This window comes from Gekko japonicus, unplaced genomic scaffold, assembly GCF_001447785.1.
Source record: "Gekko japonicus isolate JY-2015 unplaced genomic scaffold, Gekko_japonicus_V1.1 scaffold1681, whole genome shotgun sequence".
In the NCBI taxonomy this organism is placed as follows: domain Eukaryota; kingdom Metazoa; phylum Chordata; class Lepidosauria; order Squamata; family Gekkonidae; genus Gekko; species Gekko japonicus.
The window spans coordinates 44,945-57,484 of NW_015167585.1; the positions used below are offsets into that span (position 1 = coordinate 44,945).

General features: G+C 46.0%; 2 protein-coding genes across 5 annotated transcripts in view; one reads left to right on the forward strand and one right to left on the reverse strand.

Annotated features, from left to right (window-relative positions):
- The window catches only part of LOC107112725 (scaffold attachment factor B1-like), a 37,687-nt gene extending 36,994 nt beyond the window's left edge, over positions 1-693 (reverse strand). For both annotated transcript variants that reach the window (XM_015413913.1, XM_015413912.1), the window contains exon 1: positions 369-693. In XM_015413913.1, coding sequence (XP_015269399.1) covers positions 369-566 — 198 coding nt within the window. In that variant the 5' untranslated portion in view covers positions 567-693. The remainder of the gene's footprint in view (positions 1-368) is intronic.
- A 2,593-nt stretch (positions 694-3,286) lies between these two features.
- Positions 3,287-12,540, forward strand: part of LOC107112726 (scaffold attachment factor B2-like) — a 51,747-nt gene continuing 42,493 nt past the window's right edge. For 2 of the 3 annotated variants that reach the window (XM_015413914.1, XM_015413915.1), the window contains exons 1-4: positions 3,287-3,606; positions 8,536-8,623; positions 10,796-10,860; positions 10,954-11,232. In XM_015413914.1, the coding sequence (XP_015269400.1) occupies positions 3,391-3,606; positions 8,536-8,623; positions 10,796-10,860; positions 10,954-11,232 (648 nt within the window). In that variant the 5' untranslated portion in view covers positions 3,287-3,390. The remainder of the gene's footprint in view (positions 3,607-8,535; positions 8,624-10,795; positions 10,861-10,953; positions 11,233-12,540) is intronic. The other variant, XM_015413916.1, reaches the window with a different exon arrangement.

A 12,540-nucleotide genomic window follows, 5' to 3' on the forward strand; every position in this document is an offset into this window, starting at 1 on the left:
ACAACCGGCTTTATCCCGCAGCCGAATCGCTCGCTCACAGCTTTCATGCCGGTAGCTCATTTTTGCTCACGAGACTCCCCCACTTGGGGGAGGGGGCCTGGTCTGGAGATGAGCTGTGATTCCGGCGGATGCCCGTCTACCAATGCCCGCAAGCGCCGCAGTCAAGAGGCAGGAAGGCCCTCGGGCGGCTTTGTCCGGGCCGCCATCCCCGGGTGTTTCGCTGGCGGCTACGGAGGGCGAGGGGGGCCGGCGGGGAAAGGTCAGCAGGGCCGAGAGCGGGGCCGGGGCCCCCCGCCCCCCCCATCTTCCCGCCCCGCCGCCATCATGGCGCCGCCGCCCCCCCTCCTTTCCCTTCCCCCGTCACTGACTCTGCGGAGGCGCTCTAGGAGGACGCTCTTGTTGCCGCCGGTGTCCAGGTTGCGGCGCTTCAGCTCGGCCCTCAGGTCGATCACCCGCAGGTCGCTCAGGCGCCGGCCCACCGGGGCGGCGCTCGAAGGGGGAGGGAGGACCTGCGGCGACGCGTCTTCAGCGCCCGACCCGGGGCACTCGGACTCGGGTGCCGCCATCGCGACTGGCGGCTCGGATCTTTCTTGCCCCCGTTCGCAGCAAGGGCGGCGGCCGAGGAAGAGCCCACTGTCCCGTCTCGCCCACCGCTCCCTCAGACAAAATGGCGGGAAGGCACCGGCCGTCGAGAGACACAGGCGGAGAAGCCCTGCGCACGCGCGAAGGCACGGGGCCGTGCGCGCCTGCGCGGAGGGGCGGGGCTCTCCTTTCCTAGCCTGGAAGATCGCCTGAGCCAGGGGGCACCTTTAAGACCAAGGAAGTTAAATCCTGGGTGTAAGTCCCACTGCTGGACCTCCTGATGGCACCTGGTATTTTTGGCCACTGTGTGACAGAGTGTTGGACTAGATGGGCCATTGGCCTGATCCAACATTGGCTTCTCTTATGTTCTTATAAGTTTTCGTGTACAAGCACAGTTCTTCAGGTATCTTGAAACAGACTTCCTCAAGCCTTACATATTGCGGGGGGGTTAGAAACAGACTTCCTCAAGCCTTACATATAGGTATAGGGTTTCTAACCCTCCACCCTCTTTCTACCCCTACGTAAGGCTTGAGGAAGTCTGTTTCAATGTATCTGAAGAACTTAGCATGCATACGAAAATGTACACCCAAACTTTGAACTGTTGCGTCAGGGCAACACAGCTACCCACCAGATTAGTAGGGAAATATGTCATCCTTTTGCTTTTCAAAATATTATAACCCTAACATAAGATTATTGCAAGGTGCCCTGAACCATGACGAAGGCTAGTACGGAAATGTTTTAATAAATTATCATGAGGGACCTTTTAAAAAAAAGGAACCGAACTGTAGTCTATTCCAATGCTCATCATATGTATTATCCTGCTCTTTCTGCATTGTTTTCTACTTTTGTAATTCCACTTTCTCTGTTTATGGTATATTGAGTCTGACACCTTTCTTAATTTTTGAGATCCTAGTCATGTGTCATTGTTTATTGGATCTTTGTGCTGTCTGAGTACAGTATTCTGTATGTTGTGATCTGCCTTGAGTCTCAGCAAAAAGGCATATACATTTATTTACAGATTTCTATAAATTTAATTGTTGTGTTTTAATTATGCATGTTTTATTCTGTATTTATGTTACCCGGAAGCCACCCTGAGCCTGCTTTGTGGGGAGGGTGGGGTACAAATTTGATAATAAATAAATAAATATGCTTTTTATGATTGAGACTCAAAACGACTACATAGAAGGCATTAAATAAAATTTAAGTACAGAAGGCATTAAAATAAATTTATTTTGATTTTAAGACTACAAAATTAGAAAACAAAATTAAATACTAGTATTATATGACAGTGCAATAAAACTGGATTTCAGAATTAGAGAACATGGAAATAAAAAGTATATATCCAGTAAATACAAAATGGAAATCTAATTTCCACACATTAAAAATAGAATCCTATTGCTTTTATAAAAAGCCCTCTTCAGCAATTCTGGTTCACTGAAATCTTATTTTATTTGATACGTATAAAATCTTTAATTGCAAAATGTTAACAAGTATACCCAATTCCCTTTATAAAAATGCCCTCTTGAACTCCTTCGTTCTCCACATTTAGAGGAGGTCCAATTTTTTTTTTTTAAATACCTAGCCTGAAAAGAATTCTGCATGGTCTTAGTTAAATGTGGGCATTCTGGCAACGATATAACGGTAAGAAACAGGAGTCTAGTAATGCTTAAAGGCCCAATAAAGCTTATTTCAGAAGCTTTCGTGGATCGCAGCCACTTGTCTTCAGATGGAAGTCCTCTCATTGCAGAGGGATAGAGCGGCTCCATCTTTTGTGTTTTTGGTCAGTCACACAATCGAGTTTGCCTCTTTGCCATCCCATGGGCCTGTATCACACCAGGCCCTCCTCTCTTCTACAGTTTCTCCATTAGGCGTTTACACGGCAACTGGAAGTGTTACTTCATGTACTCTTCCTCAATGGCCTCCATTTTTGTTGTTGTTCAGTCGCACAGTCAAGTGCGACTCTTTGCGACCCCATGGACCAGATCACGCCAGGCCTTCCTGTCTTCCACCATCCTCTGAAATTGGCTGAATTTCATGGTTGCATGGACCAGATCACACCAGGCCTTCCTGTCTTCCGCCATCCTCTGAAGTTGGCTGAATTTCATGGTTGCATCTATGACACTGTCTAACCATCTTATCCTTTGCCGTCCCTGTCTTCTTTGACCTTCAATCTTTCCCAGCATCAGGGTCTTCTCCAGGGAGTGCCCCTTCTCATTTGGTGGCCAAAGTATTTGAGCTTCAGTTTCACTATCTGGCCTTCCAGAGAACAGTCAGGGTTGATTTCTTTTAGGATTGACTTTTAGGATTGGCCTCCATGGGAATGACCAAAAAATGCAGCGCACGCGCACTACCTTTCTGTGTGTAGGGCTAGGGAAACGAAAGGAGTTGTGTGAAATAAGTAGAAAGACTTGCTTGAACGAATGCATGTTCTCGCAGTTTCCTAATAAGGCCCTTTATCTTTATTAACTTTCAAAAAAGGGCATTTATTGCTTAGGGATAAATAATTCCCAACGCTTGAATATCCGTTCTGTTCTTTGGACGCATCCGGGCTCTTACGTAAGACGGACCCTCTCTCCAGACGCATGCGCCGCTCTCCCCTATTAGCGTATGACCACATCGCTTGCCAGCGGCGTTTTCTAGGCGCCTAACTCGCGGCTGAGTCTGCGCGTGCGCAAGAGCATTTCCGACGCGCTGGTCAATTTCTCGCATGCGCACAGAAACACTGGCCGCCATTTTGCGCGCCGCTTCAATCAGTCTTTCTGGTTAAAAAAAAGAAAAGAAAAAGTAAGCCAAAAACGAGACTCGTCAATGGCGTCGGAGAACGAGGTCGGACTCGTCGCAGAGGCGACAATACCCCTCAGCGGCGATGGCGCTGCAGAAAGCCCCGGGGGTGGCGCCGCTGTGGGGACGACGACGGTGCGGCGCCTCAGCGACCTGCGAGTGATCGATCTGAGAGCCGAACTGAAGCACCGGGGCCTGGACACCGGTGGGAATAAGAGCGTCCTTCTCGAGCGGCTTCGGAAGGTAAAAGCTTCACTGAGGGGAGAAGGGAGCAAAAATCCCCTAGAATAAGGGGAGGAGGGTTAAACCGGCTCTGCGCATGTGCGTTGTGCGAGGCCCGCTACCCTGCGGTAAGTAAATGGCGCCTCAGGGTTCCATTGAGCACGTGACTCCTGGACGGTCTCGCGGGTCACGTGGCCGTGGCCACGTGGTTTGCGGTAGTTTTTTGGGGGTGCGTGGCCTCTGGCACTGCGCCGTTAATTAATTGCACGTTTATGTAATAATATATATATAAGAGAGATTAGGGTTACCCGATGTCCTCTTTTTTACAGTGCTTGTGTTCTTTTTTGTGTGTGGTCCTATTTTGGGCTCTTTTTAAAAAACGGATGAAAATGGCCTCTTTTTGGGTTGGAAGGTTAGGAATGTTCCTAGTGAGTAGCCATGATCACAGCTTAAAGAGGAGGGGTATATAGAAGGAGACAGGTAATCGTGATCGCTTGTTTGAAGTGGTGGGACACATGGCCTCTTTTTTGCGGTTCAAAATATGGTAACCCTATGAGAGATGTCTTTTTGCATTGTAGTTATAACTAACTGCAGCCACCACCACACCCTAAATTAAGTTAAATTGCATAGCATACTAAAAAGAATAGGAACTAGAAAGGGGGGGGGGGAGACCAAAGGCTGGATAATGACCAATGACTGGATAACAGATTAATTTGTTGTCGTTGTTCAGTCGCACTGTTGAGTCTGACTCTTCAGGACCCCATGGACCAGATCATGCCAGGCCTTCCTGTCTTCCGCTGTCCTCTGAATTAATTATGCTCCTCGGTTTCCAAAGAGGAGGGAAAATCATTCCAGCCAGGGCTATTTTTGGGCAGGAACGCACAGGAACGGAGTTCCGGCTGGCTTCAGAGTTGGCCACACCCACTACAGCCAAAACCTCTGTGTGGGAGGCTACAGAGGGAAGGCCTGGAGGGTGACACCCCCCCCCCCGCGACTCCGAGGCCAGCAGGCCAGGGGGTCCCTGGAAGGATTAAATGCCTCTCCGTGCCTTCCCTGGCCGCGGGGTGCCCAGACAAGCCAAGGGAAGGCATGGGTGGTGTCGCCTAATATGCTAATGTGTTTCTGCTGTTGGGTGTGACCTATTATGCTAATGAGAGGTTGGTGCAAAGTCACCAATTGAATTTGATGGCAAAGTGGGGATTTGAACTCGCGTCTCCCATATCGTACTCTACTCTTCACAACGAATTGGCTATTCACTGCATTGATAGCAGCTATTAGTTATGGTGGCTACATGGATCCTCTGTGTTCAGTGGCAGTCTACTTTTTGGATTGGGGGGGGTGGCACAAGCAACCAGCCCAAGCTATGGCTTTTGTGTTCTGCTCACGCTTGTAGCCAGGAATTTCTAAGTCAGGGGGCATTTTAATTCTTGGGGGGGGGGCACTGGCTAAATCAGTTAAAGGTAACTCACATGCTTCAGCTGACCCCAGAGAGAGGTGTGGTGCAGGGAGAGGGCAAGGAGAAGTGGCAGCGCAGGGGGAGTCCGTGGCAGCCATCGCATCCTGCCAGAGAGTTGGGGTGGGGCCTGGGCTGAAAGGAAGTTGGGGGGCATTGGCAGGAAGCCCTGGGGCCAGGCCCCAAAATGCCCTACTGTACCTGTGGGCCTGGTTCTGCTTTTGAGCTTCCTGGGAGCATCTTGCTGGTCACTGCTCAATTCAGGCTCTTTAGATAGAGACACTGTTCATATAATCCTGCAAGAGTGATTTTGTGTTAGATGCCCCTTAGATTATAGCTCTTTAGTAATATACTCTCTGCACTGTCCTTCCTCATACGCTTACTGCTCCTTATTGGGCATGGGGAGAAATGCCTCAAACCCTGTGTGGTCAGAGTCCCTCTAAATGAAGTTGTAGGCTTCACTTTCCGGGGGATGGGGCTTTATTGCTTTGCACAGCACTGTCTCTTTCCTCACTGGCCAGTTGTGTGGTCAGACCCACTGTAACTTGACATATCCATTGAGGCATCCGGGAAGCTGTCCTTCTGGGAGTCTTTCTCTGGCTTGCTCTTTCTCACTGAGCTCTTCCTCCTCCTCCTCCTCCTCCTCCTCCTCCTCCTCCTCCTCCTCCTCCTCCTCCTCCTCCTCCTCCTCCTCCTCCTCCTCCTCCTCCTCCTCCTCCTCCTCCTCCTCCTCCTCCTCCTCCTCCTCCTCCTCCTCCTCCTCCTCCTCCTCCTCCTCCTCCTCCTCCTCCTCCTCCTCCTCCTCCTTCTTCATCATCTTCTTCATCATCATCATCATCTCTCTCTCTGTCTCCTTAATTCTTCACTTCTGTTTCTTTCTGCCTTTCTCCTCTTGCTGTTTGTTCTTATTTCCCTAATAGCCACAGCCCCATCTCCTAGGTCAGACCTGACCCTCTGAGGGAGGCATGACTGGTTCCACACTGTGATGCCACATCACCCCCATGTGCCTTCTCCCCTTTGGGCTTTGCTTTTGAGAGGTTAAACAAAGTTTGAGTCCAGTGGCACCTTTAAGTCCAACTAAGTTTAATTGTGGGTATACATTCGTGTGCATGGACTCAAACTTTGTTCTGTGCTTCTGATCAACATGGCTGCCCACCTGAATCTGTTTTTTTTAGAGGCTGTGGGCTTTGCCCCTAGGCTGATATATGAGCCACCTAGCTGCCTGTCCCTTTGCACCCTGTCTGTTTTGTTTGCCGTCCTGTCTAGGTAGGTCTAAGGCCTATAATGCAGTCAGGAAATAAAAAGAATCTACTTTCAGGATTGCCTGTTGAGGACATGGATTTTGTAGGACAAGGGACTAGTGAATGTGATTTATGAATGTGATTTCTTTCATATATCTATACTCTCCCTGGACTCCAACTGTGTGTTCTTTATTCGGCCCCAGGAGCCCACGGGGCATAGATTTGTGCATCTATTTCAGATCCACGTTGGTGCCTCTTTGTATGTACTGTTCGACAACATCTCATAAATATTGTAGCTTTGTGACATACACATATTACAATCTTATTAAGATCTCAGTTCTAACTATACAATTAACCAAACTTACCGTAAATGCAAAAATATAGCTCAAAAATAAATCATTTTTTTAATACAGTGGGTTATTTGGAATAATTTCTTTTTCAAGCATAAAACTTATAACAGGGTACCATACTGTGACCATGTTTTAATTGCAATTTTCTGGTGATGAATTTCGATATTTTTTTTTTGCATTATAAAACATTCCCATATATGATTATACCATTGTGTAAGTGTTGGGGGTTTCTTGTCTAACCATCTAAGAGCAACAAGAATATGTGCTGTTGCTATATGAATGTAATATCTGATATTTCTCTTGACATGTAGAATGCCAGCTGCCACTGTGCCTTATTAGCATTTAGCCTAGTAAGAGGAGATTTAGAATAGAATCAATTACAGTATTATATTTATTGGTTAGAGGTGGGAAAGACTGGCTTTTTGTTTTTTACTGTTCTGGAAAAATGTAGAAAATTTGAGACTAGAATATATGTAATATTTACTTTACTGTAGGAGCCCAGGCTAACCCAATCTCAGGCAAGATCGACAGTGGTTAGTAGTTGGATGGGATACCACCAAAAAATACCAGGGTTTCTATTCAGAGGCAGGCAATTTATTGGTTAGAGGTCCTTTTTTAGATTCACAAAATATTAGAATGGAATGTACACTTTGAAATTATAAGCTTCCCAGCTGAAGGACATCCTACAGCAAAGTTATGAGATGGAAAGACCCTGAATGTTCCCAAAACAATATCTTTCTTTACAGAGCAGAGAATCTGGCACCGGGAAGTCTGCCAAGAGCTAAGTTGTATGCTTCTTATCAGGGAAGTCCCAATTTTTAGGTTGAAGCAAATAGGTCAGGAATGATGCCAAAAGAAGGCCTCTTTGTTCGTTGATGTTCTCCACTGTTCCGGGACCAGATAAGCAGACGTAATTACTGACACTTATGATCAACGAAGGAATATGCCAGTAGAAAGGTGCCGGGTCAAATGATGCTCTGATGATGATACCTATTGGACACCAATTAGGGATTTCTTTCTGTGTAAACTGTCATGATGTCATTTGGGGTATAAGATCTACTGCCCTTCCTGGCTGGGGCAGAATACAGCTTGGTGTTACTGGGTGCCAAGGGCTCCAGTCCTGTATTTTCCTAATTATTGCAATAATCATATATTTATACTCTCCCTGGACTCCAACTGTGTATTCTTTATTCGGCCCCGGGAGCCCACGGGGCATAGATTTGTGCATCAATTTCAGATCTACGTTGGTGCCTCTTTGTATGTACTGTTCGGAGAAGTAAGGTAGATTGTAGCCTGCCTTCTGAGTAATAAATAGCCCTTAATGTTGCTCTCAGTAAATCTGAGAGTGAGTAAAACTGTGGAATACTGTGGAGTGTGCTTATGTGTCATTGCATGTGGCAAGCTTTGTGATAATTGGATAAAATTGGCCGCCTAAAGTCCTGTCATGTCACTTAATGATACATCTTTGAAATCCTACCAGTTCAAGTCTGTTTTCTAATCAGTTTCTAATCAGAATCATTAACGTGATTTAAAGCTTTAAAACGTAATCTTTCTGGCCTTTTACAGAACCGATGGTTTGCACAGATTTTTCTGCTCTTGATAGAGAAGATAGCTTTTTTTTCTCGATTTGGTACATGGTTCCAAGCACAGATCAGGCTCTCCTGCCCACCCGTGCCTTCAGATCTCCAGAAACCACGTGGTGCATCAGCTATTTGTCCACACAGGCGGCAAGCCTTGGAGGTGGTTTGTGAAAGGGGTGGAGTGGCCTACCTTGGAACAATAAGAGACAGTGTGTTTCACAAACTTGCTCTCGGTGTTGTTTGGGGTTTACTTTTTCTTTAGGCTCTTCTGCACGAAACACAGTGGGCCTCTATCAATAAGCAGTTGATTTTGGTCTGTCTTGTAGGCAATTGAGGAAGAAGGAGGAGATCCTGATGAAATTCCAGTGGTGTCTGAAACAACCCTTAAGAAGACTCCCAAAAGAAATAGCAAAGGTATGCAAGGGAATGCAGAGAACTCCACCTCTGTCCACATGCTGCTGTATTTTGCTTGTTTTGTTCAGTAGTGAACAGTTGAACTGAGCTGTGCCAGCTAGACTGTGTACTCACCCCAGAAGTGGAAGCAGTGAACGCTTTCTGAAGGCCTCCGTAGGTAGGCTGATTTGTCTGTAAAGCCACAACTGCACTGTGTGCGTTTTAACCCAGAACTGCTTCTCAGTCTCTCTGTCCACTTTGCCATGTCAGTGACAGTCCCTCAGACTCAATTTTCACAAGCAGCAGGTGAGATTGTCCAGGCTGTGGCACTTGAGGTTACAGACTGCGCCAGCTAATCAATTGGAGATGTAGGCATAACACTAGATGCTGGTGAGGCTAGCCTTTTCTTTGACACGCAAGTTGAATATGGCTGGGGAAATAGGAGGAGCGGCTTTTTCACATGGCTGCATCAGACAGAGATGAGACAGTGAGCTTGCCTCTCTTGGCCAGTTTGGGGCGAACTCTGACCCCACGCCCCGAATCTGCTGCTGCAGCCATTTTGTCTGGTCATTACGGAACAGTTCTGCACGTTATTTAAGTATCTGAATTTACTTTCCCACCCTTTCTTCCTGGCCCGTTCTCCTGTGTTCTGTGCCATGTTAAATATAGATCAGCATCATTATAAAAGTATATTAAAACAATGCTTTATGCGGCGAGAACTGCAATAGCATCAAAATGGAAGAATCCAAACTCAACCACTATCCAGGAATGGTTCCAAAAACTTTGGGACCAATACATAATGGAAAGTATTACTGGAAAATGTAATGCTGCAAAAACCAACCAGCCCGATTTGAGGTTTAGTGCAAAGTGGTTTCCTATTCTTACCTTCTTAGAAGCAGAACAATACATACCACCCTCTTGGAAGAAATATATTGATTGGCTCTGAAGGAAATTGAAAGGTAGAATTTTTCTTAACAGGGACATGAGGATATATCCTATTACAGATAAGTTTAAACTATAATAGGTCAATAATCTACATAATGAAAAGTAGTGTTAAAAGGTCTGCCAAAGCTTAATATTTACCTGATTTATTGCTAAAAAAATTTCTCCTCTGAAATATAATTATATCCAGTACAATATTGAGATTAGTTAAATGTTGAATATATATTTGTTCTTGATGATTGATGTATAGATTATGTTGTTATTAGTACTAGCTAATTTTTGTTAAAATTGAAGTGGTTTTATCTTACTTTAACAGTTGTATGCATTTTTAATACTTCAATAAAAAAGTGTTTAAAAAAAAAGAAAAGAAGTAAACTGCCTTGAATGCAGTTACCTTGGCCTGGGTGGCTAGGCTAGTCCGATCTTGGAAGCTAAGCAGGGTTGGCCCTGGTTAGCACTTGCGTAGGAGACCACCAAGGCAGTCCAGGGTCATGACACAGAGGCAGGCCACCTGGACATCTCTTGCCTTGTAAACCCCATGAGGCATCTCTATAAGTCGGTGGTGACAACACTTTCCACCACCATACCTTGAATACAGTACCTGACTGTTCCCTGGAAGGCCAGATCCTGAAGTTGAAGCTCAAATACTGTGGCCACTCACTGGAGAAGAAGACCCTGATGCTGGGAAAGACTGAAGGTCAAAGAAGACGGGGACGGCAAAGGATGAGATGGTTAGACAGTGTCATCGATGCAACGAACATGAAATTGAGCAAGCTTCAGAGGACAGCGGAAGACAGGAGGGCCTGGTGTGATCTGGTCCATGGGGTCATGAAGAGTTAGACTCGACTGTGCGACAACAACACCTTGAATCCAATGACAGAAAGGAGAATACTGGTCTATGACCGTAATAAACTTGAAAACTAATGACAGAAAGGAGGAACGTAAATGTATTGAATGAAGAAGGTGGTCAGCAGAGTGTTTTTTAAAACATTTCCACGTCTTCTGTTTGTTCCCTTTCTGACCTCTTTGGGAACGGGATGCCCCCAAATATTAGGAATTATGCGAGATCCGACTTAACCGTTGTATATTATGTCGCTGTAACTATTTGTGTTTACGATATTTAGCCTGCCTTTCTCACTGAACTCAGCTGAACTCTCATACTGTCCGTGTTTTCAATGTGCATAGGCCATGAAGAGTAGTTTTATGCACGCGTGCCCTGCTTTGAATTCTAACGACAGCGATCTCTTTTAGGACGTAGGCCGGAGGAAGAAGGTGTCGAAGACAATGGTCTCGAAGAAGATTTTGGAGATGGACAGGTACAGCTGGCCCAGTACTGAAGCTGCAAAGTAACAGTTCTGCGTCCTGCGTCCTGACTACTGTCACACATGCTCTTTTTTTCCTTTTTGCAGGAGGATATTGAAGCAAGTTCGGATAACTTGCAGGATGTTGACATGATGGAAATTAGTGTGTTAGATGAAGCTGAAATAGATAACAGCAGTGCAGTAGAGTGCCGAGCAGCTGGCAGTGCCGATAGTGGGCTCGACTCTCTCTCTGACAGTAAAGGAAATGCTGGGGCAGGAAGGAAAGAACATCCACAGCAGCTTGCAGGATGCCCTGCAGGTGACATGGAGGCACCTCCACAGTCGCCGGGCATTAAAGAAGACCCGAGAGAAATACCAGTAGCTGTGGTATGCATCTCTACTCCAATGTGCAGAATCAGATCAATCATCGCAGTAACCTCTTTAATTTTTCTCAAAATAGACTATAAAAAGGGGGGGGATGTCTAAAAATAAACACAGAGTCCCCCCCCTTTTGAAAAAATGACCATAATCATACCATTTTTGACTAAAACCTGAAAAAGTTAAATGCATGAATCATAAACATTGTCTGTAGTAGCAATAATTCAGAAATCTGGTTTTTTTAAATAGTTGAATGCTCTTTTTTTTTTTTTTACCACATGCATTTCTGCTCATTCACCTTTTTGTGTGTGTTCATGTTCAAGGGGACTGCAGTTACATTTTTTACTTGGTCGAGCCCCAGGGTGTTTTGTTTCCAGGCAAACGATAGCCTTGTTCCCTGTCTGACTTCCTTGGGTTCAGGATGCCCCCAAATATGAGGAGAGAGTTGACTTAACCGTTGTATATTATGCAGGGGTAATCGCTTGCGTTTATGATCTTTAGTTTGCATTTCTCACTGAGACTCAAGATGGTTTACAGGGGCGTAAGTCAGTGTGATCAATAGTTAGTGGATTTCAAAACCCGATTTCCCAGCGAAACATTTAGGGGTGGTCCCATTCTGTCCCCACTCCCGCCTCAGTATTTTAATTCCAGTTTGTGAATCGTTTCAACCTGCCTGAGATCTCGGGAGGGAAGGCAAGTGCAATGAATGCAAAGTTATTGCTTTTAGAACTGTGTTTTGAAAACCACATTAACAAATTTGAGTGTGCCCTAAAAATATCACTTCTTGGAAATTTTTCATCCTAAACCTGCAGCCCAGCCTGAGCAGGCATGTGCTGTTTGTGAAGTTGCTTGTTACACAAGTTGACTAGGCTGGCTGTTGTGGCAAGATACGTTCATCGTGCCAGGCTGTCATTTGCACCTTTGGTTTTTACGCTGTGCCGTGGGGAACTCTAAAGTTCCTTGGAAGCTTATTGGAGGCTTTTTGATGAGAAGTGTGCTTTCTCGTGCATACCCCAGACTGCTCTGCGGTGTGCTAAGCTCTGAAGGGATAAGCTCCTTCTTCTCTGAGCAGGAGTCTTGTGGCAGGCAGGCCCTTTCATCCACCAGTGGAGGCAGGACTTGTAAACGCTTGAGACTTCACCCCTGGAGGGGGGTCACTCTCCATTTTGGAAGTTCTGCAGCTGTGGGAAAAACAGCCAGGCTAAAAAGAATGCAAAGCTGTGGTGTGGGATTGGACTGATTATGGGAAATACCCAGCGCTATCCTAGATCTGGATGCCCTGTTACACTTGAGAAGAACCAGCCTGTGTGGCATAAG